General features: G+C 48.9%; 1 protein-coding gene across 1 annotated transcript in view; it reads right to left on the reverse strand.

The window, feature by feature from the left end:
- The window catches only part of als2b (alsin Rho guanine nucleotide exchange factor ALS2 b), a 191,511-nt gene that overhangs the window by 3,258 nt on the left and 162,849 nt on the right, over window positions 1–25,404 (reverse strand). Inside the window, 9 exon segments of the mRNA XM_038787998.1 lie at window positions 632–781; window positions 6,665–6,726; window positions 10,007–10,052; window positions 11,228–11,407; window positions 14,821–14,919; window positions 15,062–15,219; window positions 16,512–16,629; window positions 18,784–18,948; window positions 22,553–22,686. Of these exon segments, the coding sequence (XP_038643926.1) occupies window positions 632–781; window positions 6,665–6,726; window positions 10,007–10,052; window positions 11,228–11,407; window positions 14,821–14,919; window positions 15,062–15,219; window positions 16,512–16,629; window positions 18,784–18,948; window positions 22,553–22,686 (1,112 nt within the window).

Raw genomic sequence — 25,404 nt, forward strand, 5'->3', positions numbered from 1 at the left:
AGAAGTGGGGCCCATGACAGAAGTGGGAGGACAGGATCCAGCATCGCAACGATGTCCAACTCTCCTGCCCAAATTTATTCCTTGTGGCACACCAGGGTTGAGCAGCTGCGCAGAGACAAAGCAGCTTCCGGAGGAACAATGCTGTGACACTCGGCATCCACAGTAAGGAGAGGAAACCAGCACAAATGCAACAGTCTTAGGCACCTCTTGCACTGTTCTCACTCAGGAAGAGAAGGCCCTCATGGCCTGGACAAATGGATGGAGGTTTTGGTGCAAGTTGTGGGCCCACCTCCGAGCTCACTGCACAAGTCTGAGCCTGGGCCCACCACCCGATAGCTGCTGAACAAGCCCAGCCTGGAACCCTGCATCAGTGTTTTATACTAGGGGGACATCACCACAAACTTGGTCCTGTCCTGTAGTAAGGTATAACAGTGTGTGGGACTGAACTATACTATAGTCTCATTTAATATTTTCCCCCAAGGGAGCTTCGTCTTCAGAACGACAGATAATCCATGACTGAATGATGTAACTACTGAAAGAGAAATGGCTAGATTACACCAAGTGTAATTGGAGCATGGAAAGGGGGTGGCACAGAAAGGGGCTACTTAACACAGTTATTGAAAAACCTCACCTTGCTCGAAGTACCACGTACAGGAAGACAGGGAAGAGATCGTCCATGGACCAGAGAAAGTCTTCTTGCAGCATAGTCAGGACCTCCTGTGTGATCTCCTCAAAGGTCTGCTGAATAACATTCAACTTGTCCGCTGGTGTGAAGGTGGTGCTGTTGGGACAAAAGGCAGGTTTACATTCCCCACGTAAAGTGAGCCACCTAGTTCTGAAATACTCAATGTTGTTTTGCGATGGTAACCAGTCAGGGAGGCGACACTGGCACCTCAGAGACAGCACAGGAGTTCTTCGGCCCAGTGTGCCTAAACGGACCCTTTGAAAGAGCGATTTGACTCTTCACACTCTTCTGCCCTTTTTCTTATAACCCTGCAAATAACTCCCCTTCGAGTATCTATCAAATTCCCTTTTGAAAGTTTCTCCTGAATCTGCTTCCAACGTCCTTTTAGGCAACGCACTCTGGATTGCCGTGTAAAAATATCCTATCATTTAAACCCCTGAAATTTTTGTTAATTATCCTCAATCTGTAACCTACACTCCTGTCAATGGAAACAGTTTCTCCTTATTTACAGCCTGAATTTTGAGCATCTCTATTAAATCTCCCCTTAACCCTCTCTGCCTGAAGAGAACAATCCCAGCTTCTCCATTCCCTCCAGGTAACTCAAGCCGCTCACCCCAAGCTCCATTCTAATAATCTCCTCTATTTTTTCTTCAAGGCCTCAACTCCTTTCTAAAGTGCCAATATTTGCTGTTTAACCATTAGTTGTTTTATGACGGTGGCATAGCGGCAATATCCCCGAATTAAATCCAGAGGCCCGGGCTAAAGCTCTGGGGATAGGAGTTCAAATCCCATCGCGGCAGCTGGTGGAATTTAAACTCAATTAATAAAATATGGAATTGAGAGCAAGTCTCTTAAATGGTGACCATGCAAACTGCCATTGTCGTAAAAAACAAAAGCCATCTAGTTCACTAACGTCCTTTAGAGAAGGAAATCTGCCATCCTTACGTGGTCTGGCTCCATGTGACTCCAGATCCCACAGCAATGTGGCTGAGTCTTAACTGCCTCTGAAATGCCTGTGCAGGTTCGAGGGCAATTAGGGATGGGCAACAAATGCTGGCCTGGCCAGTGACACCCACATCCCATGGAAAAATAAAGGGAAAAAGAAACATGTTGTTGGGATCACCCTGCTTGTTCCTTTCTCTTCCTGTGACTGCATCAAGATTGGCTAGTATTGGCCTCCTCACCCACAGCAAACTGCTGCTCTTCACATACTTCCCAGCCTCAGGTAGAAATAATAATTGCACATGAATTAACAAAAGGAATGGGCATTGGAAGATTGGTATCATCATATCAGGCAAAATGTGCCAATGGGATCATCTGTCCTGGAGGATGGAAAGGAATTTTCCACATTTACTTCTGTCTCCCAGACCCAGCCTTACCTTTCCCCCCCTCTCCTTAGCAATTACTGGGCTTTGGATGGGTAAGTAGTGTCTGTATTGTGACACACTTGGTCTCCTGACCACACAGGACCAGACAGATGGGTTAACTGTGGTTTTTCACTCCAATTCAGACAGTATATTAGTTAAATGTTGCGGATTGACCATCTAACTGCCACAGCTTCCTCATTCAGTGAGGTGAACAGTTGGGTGAGACAACTCGACACTAGGACACAGTAAATTGCATTTGAATCTATCCAAAGTCCACCAGTCCAGCTCCTTTTTAAAAAAAAAGTTTATTTATTCAATTTTTTTTACATTGTCGCATTTGAAAAACATTAAAACAAAAATAAAGCCAACGCAGACCAGCCCCTCCCTCCCCCGGACCTGGTCCCTCCTCCCCAGACCTGGTTTCCCCCACCGGACCTGCACACCCCTCCCCCCCCCCCCCCCCCAACAGCTGGTGGTAACTAGTTCTCCAGAATGCAGAATAAACAAACCGCATCTCTTGTTGTACCCCCTCATTCACCCCTCTTGGGGCAAATGGGAGCGACACCACTGCCAGCGCCCATAACCCTGACCCCCTACAAGTACCAGCCCCCATCCTCATCCACAAAGCTTCCACCTCCCTACTTCAACCCCGCACCTTACCTGCTCAGACAAATGACAAAACCAGCCTGCCCAACCCCTTAAAGAACGGCTTGAGCAAAAAGACTGGCAGGCACGGAAATAAAAATAAAAGCTGCCTCAAAATATTCATCTTCACAGCTGCACCCGACCGGTCAACAACAGGGGAAGATTATCCCACCTCAGTATATCTGCATTAACCCTACCTACCACATGTAAAGTTAAATTTACAAAGCCAGCCATCTGCACTCTCAAATACCTGAAGTGGGTAGTTGCCACCCAAAATGGCAACCTCCCCGACTCCCACTCCTGAAGACGACACCACAAAACACTCACTTTTACCCAAGTTTAGCTTGTAACTGAAAATGCCCCAAATCTCCTCAGCAGTCCCATTATATCCGCCATAGAAGAGCTTGGGTCGAAAACATGCAACAACAGATATCAGCATGCAGGGACACCCTATGTTCCATGCCCTCTCCCCATTTATCCAAGCTCCTCAAAGCTAGGGACAAGGGCTCAATTGCCAGCGCAAACAGAAGAGGGGACATAGGGCATCCCTGCTTTGCTCCCATGTGCAATGAAAAGTACCCAGAATTCATTTCATTTGTTCACACACACGCCAGCGGATCCTTAAACGACAATTTCACTCATGCCACAAACTTAGGCTTTGCAAACAGATAGCTCCACTCCATTCGCTCAAATGCCGCCTCCATTGTTAAGATACTGTTGTAAAACCTTTGTCTGCTCGGTTTCTTTTTTTTCCAATTCCTGTCCTGGCTACCTTTAATCCACAGTCTTCTTGCTAGCTGCTGCAACACTGAGATTTCCATTTAAACTACTGTTTTTGGGCACACTAAAACACCCCTGTGCATGGACCAGGCCAAGACGTCCCCTTTCAGTTCTGTGGCAGAGTCCATGATGTCAATTTGATAGGCTTAGCAGACAGCCAATCGAAGAATGTAGAATTCACAGTCACCTCCTAATGTTTTTTTAAAATTTAGAGTACCCAATTATTTTTTTTCCAATTAAGGGGCAATTTAGAGTGGCCAATCCACCTACCCTGCACATCTTTGGGTTGTGGGGGTGAAATCCACGCAGACAAGGGGAGAATGGGCAAACTCCACATGGACAGTGACCCAGAGCCGGGATTCGAACCTGGGTCCTCAGCGCCGTAGGCAGCAATGCTAACCACTGTGCCACGTGCCCCCCTTGCCACCTCCTAATGTTGCCTATGATTGGTGAAGCCATTCAGGAACTTCCAGGAGGAAGGTGGGTCATCTGAATAGCTCCATTTTGTCTTCAATGCTGATCAGACACAGGCCAGAAGCATATGAAATGCACTCTCTATCTTTCTCTCTCCCCCAGGTGATTTCTAAAACCTCCAAGCCAGGTCTATGAAGGCTCTCCTAGTGAAACGTCACAGACTGCACTCAGGTCTGTGGAGGGGTCTGGAGTAAGAAAACAAGCAGTCACTCACCAGGTCTGTAACTTTTTAATCCTCTGGAAGGCTTGGAAGAACTCATATTGAAACTTAAACAGAGAGCATTCTTTATAATACAGCCAGGGTTCAAGTACAGAAATCAGGCAAATGAAAGGTCTGCAACCTTTCAGATTTAAAGCCCAGTGATATCTCAAGGAGGCAGAGGTTCCACCTGGTGGTAGAGGGGTGGAAGCGTATTGACCTGAATCCTGTGTAAAACGCCATCCGAGGGTCGAAGCATGGAACTAAATCTCTCGAATAAATCTATTTCCCAGAGGCCGCAATCACAGCAGCGAAGCGTCATCTCCAAACATTTCCCTTTAATCCCCATTTTCTAATCCTCTCCTACCCTTACTGTGTCTCTTGGTGGAAGGCGAGACAGGACTTTGGGATTAGGTAGACTGGTAGACCATTGTTCTGTTATTTCTTTACACATTCATTTTTTCCTCTTATTCTTAATAAACAGTTTGTTAATGTTTTACTTATAAATCTGGTGTCTGCAACTCATTGGAACAGTCAAGTGCTAAAGATCTCAGGAAAACACAAATTATTGGTTAATTCACTTATGTTGGGACTCCATGTTCTGTGGGGCTGGAACTGACCGTGCACTCGCCCAGGGTGTCAGAACATGGCATCTAGCCCCACCACCACCTCCCTTCCTTCTGCCAGAGAAAGCACCACATTCAACAGCCGCCGCACATTTGACAACAACTGTCTGCCCTTTATGAACTCCGACTGATCCTCACCTTCGGAAGGCACCCCTCCAATCTGAGCATCAGCACCTTCTCCAATATCTTGGCATCCACGTTCAACAAGAGGTATGGGCCTGTATGACCCACACTCCACTGGATCCTTGTCCTTTTTAAGCAGCAATGAAATGAGTGCCTGACCCATCATCACTGGCAATGCCCCCCTGACCATCGCGTCGTCAAACATTTCCACCAACAGCGGTGCCAACATATCCTTAAACTTTTTATAAAATTCCACCAGGAAACCATCTGGCCCCGGTGCCTTACCAATCTGCTTTTTCCCTATTGCCATCTGAACTTCTTCCACCCCAGCTGGGTCCTCCAAACCGGTCTTCTCCTCTTCTACTTCTGCACACTCCAATTGCCCCCAAAACTCCCTCATATCTGACTCATCCTCCGGAGGCTCTGACTTATACAAATCCCTGTCAAACTCTTCAAAAACTTTGTTCACCTGTTCCGGTGCAGCCACCAGCTCTCCCGTCCCATCCCTGAGCCGAACAAATTTCCTTGCAGCCACCTGCAGGCAGAGCTGGCCCGCCAACAAGTGGCTGGCCTTCTCCCCATACTAGTACACAACTTCCTTCCCCTCGCCCGCTTCAGCTGCAGAACCGCCTTTCCCGTGGACAGAAGATCAAACCTCACCTGCAACTCCTTTCCTCCTCGCCAGAAGACCCATCGTACCTTTGTGTACCCTCTGTCTACCTCCGACATCTCCATCAACCGCTGCCGTTCCTCCCTTGCCTCCCTATTCACCTGTGCCTTAAATGAGATGACCTCGTCCCTCACTACCGCCTTCAACGTTTCCCATATCACTGATGGCGAGACCTGCCTATTCCTATTGAACACTACATAATCCTCAATCACAGTTCACATTATGATACAAAAATGTGAGTCTGCCAACAGTCCCACATCGAACATTTACACCGACCTCGGAGGTGATCCCTTCTCCATAACCATGTCCACCCAGCGTGGAGTGTGGTCCAAAATAACGATCACAGAATACTCTGCCTTCCTCAGCTCGGCAACAGCACCTTCCCCACCATAAAAAAACCCGAATACGCCCTATCCTGCAGGAGCAAAAACCTCCACAGGTCCACCTCTTTCATTTTTTAAAAAATTTAGAGTACCCAATACATTTTTTTCCAATTAAGGGGCAATTTAGCCTGACCAATCCACCTACGCTGCACATCTTTGGGTTGTGGGGGTGAAACCCACGCAAACACGGGGAGAATGTGCAATCTGCACACAGACAGTGACCCAGGGCTGGGATCGAACCTGGGACCTCGGTGCCATGAGGCAGCAGGGCTAACCCACTGTGCCACAGTGCTGCCCACCTCCCATCTCTTTCATAAATGCGGCTAACAACTTTGGCCCCCTCCCCTGGGGGTCAGCGAATGCGGCTTGGACCTATGGGCTTTCAGATCCAACACCGTTTTCAAATCTCCTCGTAGTATTAACTGGTGCATATCCAAATCTGGAATGGCAGTCAACATCTTTTTCATACATTCTAGGTCGTCCTAATTTGGGGCATATACGTTAACCAACACCACCAACCTCCATTCCAATGCACCCACTACTATTATGTACCTATCCCCGTGTCAGCCACCACCTTCTCTATCTGAAACCTCACCCTCTTAACCACCAGAATCGCCATCCAGTTCCTTATTTATGCAACATTTTTGAAAACAGCACCAAAACCGCAAAGTTTCTCATGCTAGAGGTGTGCCTTGGCACGCAGTCACTTTACCTGATCTGCTGTAAACTTTCAATAGCAGAAGCGTAGCAAACCTCCTTCGTGATGGCTTGTACCTAGGGAAGACAAATCGGACATTATTAAAGGGAGAGAGAGACTGTGTAATTCGTACAGCGGCCTGCTTCCGAGCAGTTCCTCCGCACTTCCGGTTACAGCCAGCAGAGTGCCAGTGTTGGGGCTGGCATGTTTCCTTGTGCATGGGAAAGGCATCTGATGTAACATTTCAGCCAAACTGTGGCAGCTTTTGCCCATTACTAATCCAGCACAGCCCTGCCAGGTGACTCTCTACTCCTGGCATATTCCAGACACTTTTCCTGACTTATGATTGGGTTGGAGGAAGGGCAGGAAAGAGGGTTGAAAGTCACTCCTCATAGCTAACATCTCCTGTCTGTTCTGTTACTGGGGGAAGGGTCAGTGCAGTGCACCCTCCCACCTAATGTCATGACTGGGAGGGGTTGGCGTCTTGTTTGAACAGCTTTTCTTTTAGATATCAGTTCATGGGATATGGATGTAGGCATCGCTATCTAGACTAGCATTTACTGTCCCTCCCTAATTGCCCTCAAGAAGGTGGTGCGAGCCACTTCTTGAACCGCTCAGTCCCTGTGGTGTTGATACACCAACAGCGTCCAAACCTTATGGTGAAGAATGGACACGGAGGAGGCAGGGCTGGGGAAAAGTGTGGGAGTACGAGGCTAAGACACAAACGGCATAGGTGACAATGGTGCAACTGGACTGGAGACAGATGAGGAACGAGGTAACAGAGCCAGGTAATGGACTCAGGATCTCTTCATAGACACTGAGCCTGAGAATTTACATCCCTAACTTGGGTGTTATTCAGATCTAGGGCGAAATTCTCTGCAGACCGTCGTAACGCCGATTTCCGGCGAGCAAAATTGGTGTAGATGACTCCGGCGTGGGGGCCTTCTTTTAGGCAGCTTTTCTCCGTTCCCGGAGGGGCCAGCAGCGGACTGACGCGATACGCGTCAGTTTCACCAGCTGCGGAAGTGGTGAGACCCGGCGTTTTTGGGGGGGGGGGGGGGGGGGGGGGGGGGAGGAGGAGGAGGAGGAGAGAGACTGTCCCGGCGTTTGGGGGGGGGGGGGGGGGAGAGGAGAGAGACAGGCCGTCATTTTGGGAGGGGGGGGGGGGGGAGGAGAGAGACAGACCGGCATTTGGGGGGGGGGGGGGGGGGGGGGGGGAGAGAGAGACTGACCCGGCGTTTGGGGGGGGGGGGGGGGGGGAAGAGGAGAGAGAGGAGGAGGAGGAGAGAGACAGACCGGCATTTTGGGGGGGGGGGGGGAGGAGGAGAGAGACAGACCCGGCGTTGGGGGGTTTGCGGCGTTGAGTTGAGAGGAGAGGGGGTTGGGGGGGGGGTTTGCGGCGTTGAGTTGAGGGGGGGGGGGGGGTTTGCGGCGTTGAGTTGAGAGGGGGGGGTTGCGGTGTTGAGTTGAGAGAGGGGGGCGGCGTTGGAGGGGGGCGGCGTTGGAGGGGGGTAGGGGTGGTGAAGGGGGTAGGGGCAGCGGCATGCAGAGGAGGGGGGCGACGGATGCCCGGGGCCAACGCACCGTCGCCCCCCCTCTGCATGCCGCTGCCCCTACCCCAACCCCCTCCCCTCACCACCCCTAACCCCCTTCACCACCCCTACCCCACTCCAACGCCGCACCCCCCCCCCACTAACGCCGCACCCCCCCCCCCCCACTAACGGAGGAAGGAAGGGGGGGGAGGAGGACGGAAGGGGGGAGGAGGAAGGAGGTTGGGGGGGAGGAAGGAAGGGGGAAGGAGGAAGGAAGGGGGAGGGAGGAGGAAGGAAGGGGGGAGGAGGAGGAAGGAAGGGGGGGGGGGAGGAGGAGAGAGGGGGGGGGGTGTGGGTACCGGCCTTCAGAGGGAGGAGGACGGGGTGTGGGTGCGGCGTTGAGGGGGGGGGGGGGGGGGGGGGGGAGACCCGGCGTTGAGAGGAGGGGTTGCGGCGTTGCGAGAGATGGGGGGGCGGCGTTGGAGGGGGGGTAGGGGTGGTGAGGGGGGGGGGGGGTTGGGGTAGGGGGCAGCGGCGTACAGAGGGGGGGCGACGGTGCGTTGGCCCCGGGCATCCGTCGCCCCCCCTCTCTGCACGCCGCTGCCCCCAAACCCCCCCCCCCCCCCCGATGCCGCAACCCCCCCCCCCCACACTGAACGGCGTCAACCATCATCAATGGTTGACGCCGTTTTAAAGCTACTGTGATTTTCGCCGACGTGACCCGTGGCCACGTCGGCGGGACTTCGGCCCATCCGGGCCAGAGATTTGTGGAAACAAAAATATAATGAAACCCCGCCGGCGCCAGCTGTCTTCAGAGGCTGCCGGCGGGATTTGCACAGCGCCGGTTTTTGGCCTGTCAGAGAATTAAAAACCCTGCGGGAGCGGGATTAACGCCGCTGCCGGCCGATTCTCCGACCCTGCGTGGGGTCGGAGAATTTCGCCCCTATTCCATATTGGAAAATCCAGGTTAAAAAAGTGTTCAGTGGTGAAGCCTTTCTCTGGGCCCCACATTCTGGTATTTAGGTTACACTCCAACCCTCTGCAAGTCCAGATTTCTGGAAAGGAAAGAAAGTTTTATTCCCAACACGAATTCACTCGTTTCCACTCAGCCATGACTAAAAGTCAGGCATTAAGCAAGTTACCTGTAGAATCCAACTGACGATCTGACCGTCTCCACAGGAAGAATCTAATTTGGCATAACAACTGAGGGTGCACAGACAGCAGTATAAAGAACATTAGAAAGGGATCGATCACCATGGGACTGTTAAGAACTTGCCATGTATAGTGGAGTTTGCACATTCTCCCTGTGTCTGCGTGGGTTTCACCCCCACAACCCATAAAGATGTGCTGGTTAGGTGAACTGGCCACACTAAATTGCCCCTTAATTGGAAAAAAATAATTTGGTACTCTTAAATGTAAAAAAAAAAATTGCCATATATTTTCTGTTAAACTTTTATTTCTGAGACTTAAAAAAAAAGGACAGGGAAGTATCATATGATCGAGCATTGGGAGGGTGGGTTGTGTTGCCAAACAGATCAATGAGGTGTCTCAGGCTTGATTCCTGCCTGAGCTCAGTTCACCAATCAGAGCTTATTGGTGAACATCCATAGCCATGCATGAATGTGCAATCGGACTGTGAAGCCCCCTGTAGTGGGATAGCTTGCTGATCGCTGTTTGTATTGCTATGTGAAGGATGCTCCTTTGGAAAGGTTCTGGTGCACCTTGGTACCAATCACTGTCCTCAGGAGGGCATTGGGGAGAGGGAGAAGAGAGATACAATTGAAAGGGAGAATGAGGATAAAATGAGGAAAAGTTGCTTCTGTACCTCCTTCTTCTCACCAAGTATGGAGACTGTGTCTGGGATAAACTTCCTGAAAAAAAATGAAATCAGGAAGAGACTGGTTAGTGCTAACTATATGTGCTAAAACATTAACAATACAAGGTAAACTACTGAACTACATGATCATAAACAGGAACAACACGGTCAGGGCACTGGGAAACCAGTAATGACCCAAGAGAGAGGTCATTACAGTCCCTGGCCACTCCGTCAGGTACCACACACACGGGTCACCTGACAGCACAACACTTCTCAACTCCCAGAATACAATGGGGTAAATACAGAATAAAGCTCTCCAAGAACACAGCAAGGCAAATCACAAGCTTTTGGAGCACTACTCCTTCCTCACATTCACCCAAGGAAGGAGCAGTGCTCCGAAAGCGTGATTTGAAACAAACCTGTTGGACTTTAACCTTGTAAGACTTCTTACTGTACAACTTTTCCAGGATAGGCACAGCACAGGGTTAGATACAGAGTAAAGCTCCCTCTACACTGTCCCCATCAAACACTCCCAGGACAGGTACAGCATGGGGTTAGATACAGAGTAAAGCTCCCTCTATACTGTCCCCATCAAATACTCCCAGGACAGGTGCATCATGGGGTTAGATACAGAGTAAAGCTCCCTCTACACTGTCCCCATCAAACACTCCCAGAGCAGGTACAGCACGGGGTTAGATACAGAGTAAAGCTCCCTCTACACTGTCCCCCATCAAACACTGCCAGGACAGGTACAGCCCGGGGTTAGATACAGAGTAAAGCTTCCTCTACACTGTCCCCATCAAACACTCCCAGGACAGGTACAGCATGGGGTTAGATACAGAGTAAAAAGCCTCCTCTGCCCTGTTCCAAACACTCAGAGGGTTGAACAGTTGGGTCCCAAGTTTAACCTAACTTCCTCGATTGTAACGGTGCCAAGCCTCCACGTGCAGGCCCTGGGAAGAGGACAGCTGAACCCCTGATGCTGTAACTTTGAATAGACAAATAGAAATGATTGGCTAAATTAGGATTCAAAAAGTTGATGTGGTGGAGTCCACAGACTGGAGATTGACCTGTTGCTCAGGCATTCAGTGTCACACAGAAGGTCCAGCTTTGGCATAGGGATTCCTAAGTGCTAGTCACCATCAGTCACACATTCCTAGCTGAGTCACACTGAATGAAAGGTTTTTCTCATTTTTGATGTGTTCAAATTTTATTTAGAGCAATACTCACGGCTGTACTCCCAGGAAACTGAGCAGGGATAGATCTGGCTGCTTGTTGAGTCGGAGCACACACTCCCAGTAAATGTCTTCCTCCCGCTCATTGTCGAGAGCATAGAGTGTGAAGAGAGGAGGGTACAGCCGAGGTAACAGCACTGGAAGGAGCAGGCCACAGCTCGTAATCACTGGGAACCTGCCAGGGCAAACAGCGAGATTAACCGCCAGTCACATCCACACAACTCACCCTCTCCCCACCACACCAGTCCAATAGAAAAGAAGTTCTGAATAGCATGTAGAATATTGTCAGATCATAAGAGTGCTCCTCGAAATTGGTAATTCTTTATCCTATTAAATATTATGCATGGACATTTTTCTGTTTTTTAGCTGTACCATAATTACAATTTTGCCTTGTTTGTGGATTAGTATTACCAATGTAGTCAGTGTTTATTACAAGCAACTTTGAGCATTGAAATAAGTAACCTTAAAAAATTGTAGCTTAAAGATTCATTGTACGACCAAGTTGGTTATGATTTCAATGGAAAATATGTTTTAAATTTAATGTGCTTGCAGTCAGTGTGGTGGTTTAATATTTCTTTCATTTCACATACCATTAGTTAAAATATAAAGTTACTGTGGGCGATCGAGAGAATATTAACCTTTCATCACGGGCAGCACGGTAGCCTTGTGGATAGCACAATCGCTTCACAGCTCCAGGGTCCCAGGTTCGATTCCGGCTTGGGTCACTGTCTGTGCGGAGTCTGCACATCCTCCCCGTGTGCGCGTGGGTTTCCTCCGGGTGCTCCGGTTTCCTCCCACAGTCCAAAGATGTGCGGGTTAGGTGGATTGGCCATGATAAATTGCCCTTAGTGTCCAAAATTGCCCTTAGTGTTGGGTGGGGTTACTGGGTAATGGGGATAGGGTGGAGGTGTTGACCTTGGATAGGGGGTAGGGTGCTCTTTCCAAGAGCCGGTGCAGACTCGATGGGCCGAATTGCCTCCTTCTGCACTGTAAATTCTATGTAATCATCAATCTATTGAGCTCTTGTGATAATTGGTATTGAGTTCTCTTTTAGTCGGAATTATTCAAAGTAAGTTGCCTTTGGTGCCAAAAAAACTGTGACTTGTTGCTTTTTGAGCATGAGCTACAGGGGTTTTGTGTTTGTGTATTTTCTTTTTGCACACCTGTTCTTTCCATCCGTGTAAGAAACTCCTTCACTGAAATCCAATGCAGATACTGGGAGTCAGGTGTTTTGCTACCAAGAGTTACAACTTGTTTTATGGAAACAGCTTGCTCGCCAGCAACTACTTGGTTCCAACTGCCACCTATGAATGCCTTCTTGCAGGAAAGTCTCTTTTCCCCTGTGTCTTAAATCTTATTGATAATTTACTTGAATTATTCAGTTTGACTGCTTGAGAAATTCTGAACAAGTGGCTGACAGATGGGATAACCAACCTACTGGCTGTGTCAGTAACTGAGCAGGTCCTCTTGATTGACTAGAAATATGAACCAACCATTTTATTTGTGCTACTGCAAGTCTCCAATCTTTGCCAGCCCCTCTTGCCTCTCGCGTCCTGGTTCTCAGACCATTTTTCAGTAAATAACAGTTCAGGATGTTTAATGATGCACCAAATTAGTCAGGCAAATTGTTCAACAGACTGACTGACTGCAGTAGACCTTTTTGTTGATTAATGTAACTACTTGGCTACACAAAGAAACTTCACCACATTCAATTCTCACGGTTATAGCTACGATCACTGAGTCCTCCTGTCAGCTTTTAATCAACCTTTACATAGTCTTTAGTTTGTCACTGTAGTTTATCTATGTCTGCATCTGGCAGTTCAACTATCCATGGAGATGCAGTTCACATAGCTGTCTTTCAGCACCAGCAAAATCGTTTTGGTCTCTGAATGATGATTTGAGTTGTGAAACTTGAAATTAGTTAACCAGTGCTTTCCCAATAAATTTCGATCTCCAATTTGAGATAAATCAGGGGGCAGCACGGTAGCATGGTGGTTAGCATAAATGCTTCACAGCTCCAGGGTCCCAGGTTCGGTTCCCGGCTGGGTCACTGTCTGTGCGGAGTCTGCACGTCCTCCCCGTGTGTGCGTGGGTTTCCTCCGGGTACTCCGGTTTCCTCCCACAGTCCAAAGATGTGCGGGTTAAGTGGATTGGCCATGCTAAATTGTCCGTAGTGTCCTTAAAAGTAAGGTTAAGGAGTGGGGGGGTTGTTGGGTTACGGGTATAGGGTGGATACGTGGGGTTGAGTAGGGTGATCATTGTTCGGCACAACATTGAGGGCCGAAGGGCCTGTTCTGTGCTGTACTGTTCTATGTTCTAAAACATGCAGAAACTATGGTAATGGGACTACAGAGAGATTAACAGTATACTCCCTGTTCACCAAGAGTCTGACAGCCCTGGTATCAATCCTGCTTTGCAACCCATATGGTGGGCTGAGAAGTTGTACGAAATGCTTAGAACCAAAGCTGGGAATTGAACCCGGGACGCTGGCGCTGCGGAGCAACAGTGCTAACCACTGTGCTACCGTGCCACCATTCCTACGACACTGGCCAGCTTATCTTTCTCAGAAGTACAGGGTACGGGGGAGGGGGTATTGTTGAAGTAATACTCCAGCAGATGTCTTGTGAAATACTGCTCTCATCCCACAGGTAGCACTGTTGCTTCACAGCTCCAGGGTCCCAGGTTCGATTCCCGATTGGGTCACTGCCTGTGTGGAGTCTGCACGTTCTCCATGTGTCTGCGTGGATTTCCTCTGGGGGCTCCGGTTTCTTCCTACAAGTCCCGAAAGGCGAGCCGTTAGGTAATTTGGACATTCTGAATTCTCCCTCCGTGTACCTGAACAGGCGACGGAATATGGTGACTAGGGGCTTTTCACAGTAACTTCATTGCAGTGTTAATGTAAGCCTACTTGTGACAATAAAGGTTATTATTAATTATTATTAAATCGATGCCGATTGGTAACTGACCTCTACGCTAGGGGGAACAAGTCTTCTCTGTTTACTCCATCAAGGACCCTCCTAATTTTATACATCTCGATCAAGTCGCCTCCTGAGCCTCCTTTGTTGCAAAGAAAACAACCTGAACCTCCATAATCTATCCTCATACCTGCAATTTTCCAGCCCTGCCAACATGCACTGACTTTTCCCTCACTGGGAACAGAGAGACTAACCTCCCTCTGTCCCAGAAGTACAACAAGCAAGCTATGCAGCTGCTGGGTAGGGAATAGGTAGACCACAGTCTGCGCCCAGGTACACTGCGATGCTGCACTGCACAGTGTTGGAAAAAGGAGGCAAGATTGCCCACAATAGGATCTGGCAGGAGAACTACCATCCATTGAGCGTACTGCACACCATACTAATGTGGCACTTCCCTTTGGTTGAGCAGCTTTGCAATGGTTTCAATGATAACCTGTGCCCATCATTAAGATGAAGCAGCTCAGAGCTCCTAACCCTCTGCCATTATCATCAGGGTTACATCACCCTGCCAGCTGGGCTCATTCCTGCTGTGCCAAACCCTAATGTTAAATAAGGCACTGTACACACCGAACAATAACAATAACCCAAAATCAGGCAAGTAGCGTTCACTTACCAATGGTCGGCAAAGTCCTTTCCCCCATTGCTGTCTTCTTTGCCAGTGTGTGTTCCTGGGATCAGACTATCCCCGTCTGGGAGATCCGGAAACAGAAATCTGAAAGAAACACATGGACTGAATTGGTCAAGCGGCACTTATCCACCCAGTTCTTAGTTCATGGTTAAACTGATTGCTGAAAGCCAGCCTGGCTATGGGCTGTCAAACAGCAAGTGATGGTATTAAAAACAGCTGCCCTTACCTGACCAGCTGGAAGATGCGAATTAGATAGGACTTGATTTCATTGACTGCTTGCTGCAGTAGTCGACGATTTGCACCCACTCCCACATATGTCATTCTGTACACTGCCACCAGTGTCTCCAGCAAGTTCCCCAGTGGGTGTAGAGGGGTGTCACATGCCTGCCCGAGGGTAGCAAACAGGGGCACAGGTCAGTCACAGGTGAAGTAGGTTTTATTTTGAAAAGAGTCATATGTCTGGGACAACTGAATTCAAACATTAAATAAAGATGCAATGCCTGGAGATGTTCCTTTTGCCTGCAGAGGACAGGCCACTGCATAAAAATATATGTTGCTTGCAAAACTCAGAACATAATGTCTGATGTTAGATGTGATTGGGCAGCACTGACTGAACAATCTTGATTGTGTAAAGAATTACACTACTGCCTAGGGCAGCACAGTGGTGCAGTGGTTAGCATTGGTGCCTACAGCGTCGAGGACCGGGGTTCGATCCCAGCCCCAGGTCACTGTCCGTGTTGAGTTTGCACATTCTCTCTACGTTTGCATGGGTTTCAGCCCCACAACCCAAAATGTACAGGTTAGGTGGTTTGGCCACGATAAATTGCCCCTTCATCAGAAAAAATAATTGAGAGCTCTAAACTTATTTTAAAAGAATTACAATTTATCAGTCTGGCTCAGATTGTGGCTCACTTATGCTTGTGCAAAGCAACATCTATGCATGCGCAGAGACCCATTCACTGCTATCAAAAAGAAAAATGTCCAGGCATTCCACTTTTTTTTTTTTGAATTAAACAAAAGCCTGGGGACAATAGTTGTCGCGTGCATTCTTCATGGCAACACCTTGACCACAGTCAGCTTGCCAACCAATCAGCACCCTTTTCTTGTGCAGTATAATGGTTGCTCTCTTTGAAATTTGGCATCCTTCATACTAATCTGATGAGTGCATGATGAAAAGCTTTGACAGAGTGTATTTTTTTAAGCAATACTCAGTTATGTGCTACCAAATGAATGTCTAAATAAAGGACAGGAGTTAGATTCTAGTTTGCAAGGGGAAAGCAAATGGTAATTGTACGTGTACACATCCCAACACACTGAGTGAGCCCTCCAGTGGAGAAGAGATATTATGGGCAACGCACACAGCTACCTGCAACAGCTGCTTGTTGCAACATCTCATTAATACGCCATCTGAAGTTTGAAGAACTTCAAAGCAGCACTCTCCGAGCACATTGGTGAGAAAGATCCCGCCATTACCTTCTTCACCTTGGGTGTCCTTCTATGCCAATTCCCCCAGTCCTTTCAATTTCAATCTACATTTTGTCGGGTCCAGTATTTTTCTCCCATTTACTAAAGCGTCTTCAAAACCGCCTTCGCTCCATTATTCTGTGCACATCTATTTGCTTTGATTAAGGCACCAGAACAATCTAATGACAACTCCGAAGATTAAACTTCAATACCTTCATTAAATATCTCCTGATGGTCTCATATTTATCCAAGGTGAGGGGGCCGACAATCTGAGGGATAACTTCCAAACTCTCCAAGGTTTGCGTATGAGATCGACTCCTGAAATCGGGGCTTGGGAGTCAAAAGAAAAAGAAACATCTTTGAAAACTCATTACTGCTCAGATCTTCAATAGAGAATAGCATTTTGGAAAACAGAATTGTTTGACACGGGCGAGGTGCATTTAATGCCAATCCCTTGTACCTTAAGGGTTCAAGAACCAACTACAGATTGTGGAACAACAATAACCTGATTTTATATATGGTCTTTAATTTAATAAAAGGTCCCAAGGGTGCATTACAGAAACATTATATATATTTAAAAATAGATTTTTTCAGGCATTTTCATAAAAAACAAACACGAAGTAGAAGTAAAATTATGCAACCTTAAAAATAATACCCACTCCCCCCCACCCCCCGCCCTGCTCCCCAACAATGCTCCCTCCTCCCATCCTGCCTTCCCCATTTTAACCCCGAGACACCCCCTCCCCCTTTTGCTGACCCCTCAAACCTCCTTAGAGAAGTCAAATGAACAGCTTCCACCTCCGAGCGAACCCACCAGCCGACCCCCTCAAGACGGACTTGACCTTCTCCAACCTCAGGAATTCTACCAGGTTACTCACACACACCCCCCCCCCGCCCCACCCCACCATTTTCGGCAGCTCCGAGTCCCTCCATCCAAGTAAGATCCGTCTCCGAGCTATTAAGGAGAAAAAAGCTAAGGCATCGACCTCGCTCGCCCCATGACTCCTGAGTCATCTCACGCCCCAAATATCACTACCTCTGGACTCGGGGCCACCTTTACTCCCAACACCTTGGACATTATACATCTGCAAAACCCTGCCAGAACCCCTTTAGCTTTGGACACGCCCTATAAACCCCTTCAGCTCCCTCGCCACAGACAACACCTTCCCCGACCTCGACCAGTTTAATCCTGGATCAATGACAGTGTTACAATGCCCCCCCCCCATAATTAACCAGTGAGAGTCCAGGTCAGGAATCTTTTCCAGCATCTGCCTCATAAAAACCAGATCATCCCAATTTGGAGCATAAACTTTTATGAGGGCCACCGGCATTCCCCTCCAGCTTCCCACTAATCATCACAAACCCCTTCCCGAATCGGCCACAGTATTCCCCACTCGAACGCCACCCGCTTACTCACCAACAACACCACCCCCCCCGTCTACATATCTAGTTCCGAGTGGAACCCTTGACCCACCCATCCTTTCCTCAACCTTGTCTGGTCCCCTATCTTTAGGTGCGTCTCCTGCAAAAAACGCCACTCTGTCTTCAGACTCTTCAGGTGCACGAACACAAGTGACCATTTGATCGGCCCATTCAGCCCCCTCACATTGCACACGACCAGCCTGGCTGGCCGGGGGAGGGGGCTCCCTTTCTCCCTCGCCTTCCGGTCAACCATATCCCCTTTTGGGATAGCCCCCCCCACCCAGGTCACGTGACCCTCCTGGCCCACCCTTCCTTTCCAGCTGAGCCACGGCAACCACACCCTTGTCAGCACCCCTCCCCTTCCCCCCCCTCCCAAACAAACCCATCCCCCTCCTGACAATCCCCCACTTCAGTCCCGTTAACTAGCCCACCCAGCTGAACGGCAAGGAGCTGGAATGTACTGTCTGGGAGTGTGGTGGAGGCAGGTTCAATTGAGAGTTTCAAGAACCAATTGGATTTTTATCCAAAAAGGAAGTGCGTGCAGGGTTATGGGGAGAAGGCAGGGGAGCGGTACCAGATGCATTGTTCATTCAGAGAGCCAGTGCATACACGATGGGCTGAATGGCCTCATTCTGTGCTATAATGATTCTGTGAATGTCTCATGTTAAAACTTCTCTCTGCTGTACTGAAGTGTCAGCCTGGATTGTGTTGAAGTCTCTTTAATGGGGCATGAGCCTACAAGTTGCTGATGTAGGCGAGAGTACTGACTCAAGGCAGTAGAAGAATGGAGTATTGATACAACAGGCTTTACCAATAAGCAGCTGGATAAGCAACATAGAAGCGTAGGACTGGCCGCTGTGGAGAGGGGAACAGACATCGACTGCAGCAAAACATTTCTAAACAAACAGCCTTTGACTTCATGAACTGGAGCAAGATACTGGGTCACTGGTTTAACTTTCAGGCCAAGTTTGCTGCCCTGATTCGGACTGCGTTCATGCTGTATTACACGCCCATCAGACCTAGTGGTCGGGGCACTCTAACCCTCTGTCCTTCGACACTTACCTGTCCTTGTGCTGCCGTCTGCTCGTGGTGAGACAAACTGCAATATTATCCCAGGCCTTCTTGATGTCGCCCTGCCCAGCACACTCACAGCCAAGCTGACTCCAACACTCATCAAACATCGCCTTCCATTTTTCATCAGGGTGCACCGCCAGTTTCCCCAACCTCCTGTGAACACATTAAAATGTCTGGTGACGAGCAAAAGCAGAACTGGGACCAAGACCGAGAGCATGACATGCAGGACGAGAGATCAACCAACAAGCACCAATCTCTTTAGTCACTCAAAGCAGAGTTGGTGTAACCTTAGATTTTATGAGACTCAGTTAAGTCAGTCTTGCAAATCAAAACATGCAAACGACCTCCGATCCAGACTTTCAGTTCATAGTATTTCATGAATGAATGGTGGAATGTGCAGGACGACGGGCAGAAGGTGCAGGAATGTGCACTGCCCAATAAACACCCACTCATTTTCTGAGTGTTGGGAAGGAATTGCAGGTTAGACAATCAACCAGTTTGGCCATGTTATCAACGGTCCTTCATCAAGTCGTGGAGTGGAGCTTGAAGCTGGAGATTCTGGTCGGAAGTAGGGAGGCTACCTGGTGCGCCACAAGAATGCCTGCTTGGGGCCCCCACCCCCAATATGGCTCCTGGTGTCGTGAAGACATCAACATTATGTCATGATGAGAGGACAGAGCCGATTGATTGGCCTGGGAATAGTGCAGCACTAGTATTACTCCCAGTATATATATATACACACACATGGACGGACACACAAACATGGGTATGGACACACACACGGACAGACACACACACACACATAGGGAATCAGAGCATCAAATTTCAAAAAGCAACAGCCTATTGGGTGAAATATTCTAACAATGGCTCCCCCTGCTGGAAAGTGAGAGTGCGAGGGAGGTCAGGCTAGGCTGTGACTAGCCAACTGTTTCGCCGGGACTGTGCTCGCCAGCCCCCTGCTAACAAGGTCGAGCAGCACTTCAGCTGCACTTACTCAGCCAACCCCAGCCACTCGCAACAATCACGCCGAGGAGACCAGCCCCAAGATTCGGGGACGCTGACCTGGGGAGGCTCCTAGACGCAGTGGAGGCAGGGAAGGATGTCCTGTTCCCTGTTACTCCCCCCTCACCCCACCCCCACTCAAAGTTAGTACATGGGACAGCTAAGCCTCAGAGCCCCCAGGGGACGCCCGCCAGGGGCATCGAAGACTTGGGATGAGAAAAGCAGCCAGCTGCCTCCACCTCAGATGTGCATCCTGGGGAGACACCTAGTCACAGTGGTAGAGCGAGGAGGGCCAAGCACATTGAGGGCCACTAAGGGCACAGAACCATTGGGAGAGTAGGGACTTGTATTACACATTACAAACATTTGTGATGCTTCTGTCACTTTCTTCTGCAATGTGGACTGACCTCCGAACCCTTGGCACCTCTCTCTAGGCATCTCCCCCACCCCGTGGCACTCACTCACCCACCGGCCGAGAACATGTCTCCGGATTGTGGCCCATCCCCTGGGTGTTCGGATGTTGGCTGCTGCGTGTGTGGCGTTGCCTCCCGCAGTGTTCAGTCACAGTGTCCAGGAATCAGGGTGTGATTGGGATGCTAGGTGACTCCCACGTGCTACATAGCCCGTCCACTCACGGGAATACACTTGGGATGTATAAAATGCACATTATCCACAATTGCCAATTCTCTATTCGCAATAGTCTTCAGCTGCACGGCCAGAGGCCTCGGCGGGGGTTGTAGGTGATCGTTGGGGCAGATGGGCAGGGAAAAGGGTTGCCCTTGGAATGGGTAAATACGATCCAGGAGTCGACATGGAGGCACCATGCGCGACTGCCCCCCCAGCGCTTCCCCCAACACTCCTATGACAGCCTACCCCTGTGGAGGGTCTCCCACACCCAACCGAGGGTCCCCCACCCCCCCCACCGAGCAAGCCCAGCACCACTGGGCTCTTTGCCTGTGAGCAATGATGGCTACTCACCTCCTCAGCTCCCCACGGAAGCCCTTCTGCCAGGTTCACCTTTTTCAGAAGGAGCACCAATCGGCGCCAGCGTGAGCACTTGCTGGGGAGGCCGCTGAATGATGGGAGGCCGTTGGATAAGGGGTGGCTCTCATTAATTTAATGAAAATAGGGCTTAAGTGCTGATAATTGTTTGTTTGCCAATCTCCGGCGAGATACCGATTTTGCCTACAGGAGCGGGCCGGTTACATCGCAAGCTATTTGGCACCTGATGCGGTTCCCATTTCTGGCCTCTCCCGCTATTCACCGGCCCGGTTTCACTTGAGCGAGAGTGTAACGAGGCCGGAGAATCGTGCTCCCCGTCTTTGTTCATGCACCTGAGGTTGTTTGCAAAACAGTTCCCCTGCAGGACAGGTAGAGAGCCAATTATATTTGTGGTGCCTCGCTTTTATAAATGGAGCTGGGGTGATGGTTGGTCTGAGCCGAGTCTGTAGATCATGGGCAGGGCAGCTGTGACACTCCAATCACTTCAATGCCCCATGTACAAAGGGGGAACACTCAGATTGGTTGCCCAGTGTCACCCCCCTTGCTCATAAGGTGCATGATGGGAGAGCCAAATAACATTCAGTTTAATGATTCCTAGAACTAATCACTACTTTGCTCACTGTTTACCTGGAGATGGGCAACATCTACACGCACCCACCACCAATAAGCAACCAGGAATTGCGCTTTCAAGTGGGAATCGGGAGAAGAGGACAGATTGTTGGACGAGATGATCAAAGCAAAATTCAGTTTCTTCAATTCTTAGCTGCATTTAAATCTTGTCACAATTTCCAGCAAGATTCCTGCAGCTCACTCATCAAGAACTGGACATGCACCACAGAATTCTCTCACAATTAGAACATAGAACAGTACAGCACAGAACAGGCCCTTCGGCCCTCGATGTTGTGCCGAACAATGATCACCCTACTTAAACCCACGTAACCCGTATACCCATAACCCAACAATTCCCCCATTAACCTTACACTACGGGCAATTTAGCATGGCCAATCCACCTAACCCGCACATCTTTGGGAGGAAACCGGAGCACCCGGAGGAAACCCACGCACACACGGGGAGGACGTGCAGACTCCACACAGACAGTGACCCAGCCGGGAATCGAACCTGGGACCCTGGAGCTGAGAAGCATTGATGCTAACCACCATGCTACCGTGAGGCCCCTTTTCCACACGGTGAGTGGTTGGGGTTTGGAATGCGCTGCCTGGAAGTGCAGAGGCCGGTTCAATCTAGGCATTCAACAGGGCATTAGATGGCAGAACGGTGGCGCAGTGGTTAGCATTTCTGCCTCATGGCGCCGAGGTCCCAGGTTCGATCCCGGTTCTGGGTCACTGTCCATGTGGAGTTTGCACATTCTCCCCGTGTCTGCGTGGGTTTCGCCCCCACAACCCAAAAGATGTGCAGGCTAGGTGGATTGGGCACGCTAAATTGCCCCTTAATTGGAAAAAATGAATTGGGTACTCTAAATTTATGAAAAAAAATGAGGGCATTAGATGATTATTTGAGCAGAAACAGTGTGCAGGGGTACAGGGTAAATGACATGACACCAAGTCATGATGCTGGTTTGGGGAGCCAGTGCAGATATGGTGGGCTGAATGGCCTCCTTCTGCACTGTAACAATTCTGTGATTATAATAGTTAAAATAATTAAGACCCTAGGACAATCTACCAAAGGAGACCGAGCTCAGAAACAAAGCGGCTGGTTGGGTTAGACGGTTCTGGTTAAAAGCAATACAACTTACAACACACGGGATTTCTCCCTGTCGTCTTCATACAAATTGGGTTTGAAGTACGTTCCGGCAACTTTAATCCCTGTGCCCCACTCTCCGCTGAAAGATCCTTCAAAGTAATCGCCATTTTGCATGGTCAGGATCCCCTGCAGATACAAACATCTGGATAAGTCACATTTATTCGCGAGGTACTAGACATTTCCAGATGTAAAGCACAGCATCTAACCCGGGATGTCCAAGTTTGAAGTCTCCTTAGGCAGTATTCGAGGGTCTCAGGGCCCAGGTAAAATCTCCAACCACATCCCCATTAACTTTAATGGATCTAAAGTTACTGATACTAACATATCTCGGGGGTCAAACATAGAACTTGAAACCAATGAGAACAGCAGCACTGGAAATCCCTCAACTAACATCACCAAAGCAAATGACCAGTTTGCACCTTCTCCCCGTGCATGCGTGGGTTTCCTCCCGTTTTCCTGCCACAATCCAAAGATGAGCAGTTTGGGGAATTTGCTATGCTAAATTGTCCCTTAATGGCCAACGGTTAGGTGGTGGGCGAGTGGGCCTAGCTCGAGTGCTCTTTTGGAGGACAGTGCAGACTTGATGGGCTGAATGGCCTCATTCTGCACTGTAGTTACACTATGATTTCAAAAGCGCTTCATTGGCTGCAAAGCACTTTGTTACGTCTCAAGGTTGTGAAAGGCGCTACAGAAATGCAAATCTTTCTTTGCTTTGTTATCCCCTGCCAATTGATGGGCTTCATTAAAGAGGAGTTTTGGCAGCAAAGGAAGGAAATGCAGAGCGACTCATCGGAGGCAATGACACCTCTTTACGGGACCCTGGAAAAGTGCCATGAAACACAGGAGCGATGATCCAGGAGGTGAGAAGATGGTGTCTGACCAGAGTATTGTGTCTTTGTAGTGTCATGTGAGAGAACCTTTAAGAACTTGGTGTTTATTAAATAGCTGTAGTGGATGTACCTTAAAGAAATGGGTGTTTATCAAATAGCTGCAGTGATGTCAGAGAGTGGGTGGAGCTGGGTTGTCTGTCTGCTTTTACTTTAACTTTGGGCTGTCTGCTACAGGGTGTGTTTTAGTTTAGTTTTGAGAGCTGGATAGCTGCAGTCACAGCAGGAAGGTGTATTAGTCTCTCGCTCTGCAATCTAAAGACTCTCCAGATCCTTTGGTGATTTAAAAATAATATCTGTTTCTGTCGAGAAGTTAAACCTGATGTATTTCTGTAAAAATGGTTTTTGTTTGTCTTTTGGATGTTGCAAGGAAAGATTAAGAGTTACTTATCGAGTGCTGTATTCTTTGGGTGATTTATTGGTGTTAATAGTTTTTAAGATATTTATTGTTGGTTAATAAAGTGTTAACTGGTTTCATAAATAAACATTGTTTTAATTTAAAAGTACTGTTGATCTCTGTTGCATCACACCTGTAAAGTAGGCCCGTGTGCTCCCCATAACCACAATCTATTAAAAGTTGTGGATCATACTCATGAATACAAATCAACCATATATGTTTAACCTGGACTGTACTCGACACATTGCGTATCTTGACTGTGAATTTTGATTGACACCAAACTCGCTTGAACTCTATGTTTCCTGCCTTCCAGACTCTTCATCCACCCAATTCCTCACTCGAGGAGCCAATCGTCCCAATTCCAGCCTCATTGTTCACAAAAATTACCCCATTAAGATGGGGGTTGGGGTGCCCTAAAGGCACTCTCTATCTTTCCCTCCACCCCCCACCCCCACCCCACTCCAGCCCCTGCAACGCCTCAGCGCATGGCCCGGGAAGCTCCCAATTACCGGTCCCTTCCAATTTTAACACTTTTTCAATTGTGTGTCAAATTCTTTTCCAAAAGATGTATTACTTGCCTTACAGGGGATTTTTAGACAATGAACCATTCCTTATGCACGTGTTCTTCTCTGAAGTACAGGTTGATGCATTCCCAGCTGGATGCTGGTGAGCGTGCTGAGATCTCCCTGTTTCCTCTCCCTGCTTCCCCAATACAGGCACTGTACTACAACACTCTGGCTGGTGCCCCACTCTCGGGGATTAATCGCCACGGTCTCCGGTTTGAAATGATTCTGTCCCTGTTTTGGGGGCCTGTTCAAGTGAGGGGGGGGGCGCGGGGGGCTGCGACTGCCATAAGACTGAACCCCCCCTTTCCCCATCTACTCCTCCCCCCAACCCCTATATTCAAACCCGACAGAGTTAAGAATCCCTTATAAGACATTCTTTGCCTCCAATGAATGAACGTATCCTGTTTGACATAATTTATGGTTGGAAAGTTTTCGTTTCTGTTGAGAAATAAATTCTGCCCCTCTGAAAAAAAAAAATTGTGGATCAAGTGAACTCCATGATACACTTTGGGGTTCTCTCAACCCTGGCCCATAACAGTAGGCGGAGGTGTCGATTCTTAGGGATGTGTGCAAGTCGCTGTGGTCGAAGGTGGGGGACTAGGAGAATAGGTCCAGGTGACAAAACCTGCGGATTGTGGGTCTGCTGAAGGGAATGGAGGAAACAAGTGGAGGAAACGAGTGACACAAACTACGCCACGGGGATGTTGGCCAGGTTGGTGGAGGAGAAGGTACTGGAAAAGGCCCAGAGACGGACCAGGCCCAGAGGTCATTGAGGCAGAAACCGAGAACAGAGGAGCCACCGTGGGCAGTGACTGTGCAGAAAAAAAGTTTCTGGACAAAGAAAAGATTCTGAGGTGGGCCAGGTGCAGAAACAGGTCTGTGAATGGGAGGGAAATCCAGTCTGCATTTATCAGGACATTGGAGTGGAGTTTTCCAGGATGCGAGCGGGGTTCAATAAAGCCAGGACAGTGACGTCCCGGTGACAGATTCAATT

Source organism: Scyliorhinus canicula, chromosome 2 (genome assembly GCF_902713615.1).
Source record: "Scyliorhinus canicula chromosome 2, sScyCan1.1, whole genome shotgun sequence".
Taxonomy (NCBI): domain Eukaryota; kingdom Metazoa; phylum Chordata; class Chondrichthyes; order Carcharhiniformes; family Scyliorhinidae; genus Scyliorhinus; species Scyliorhinus canicula.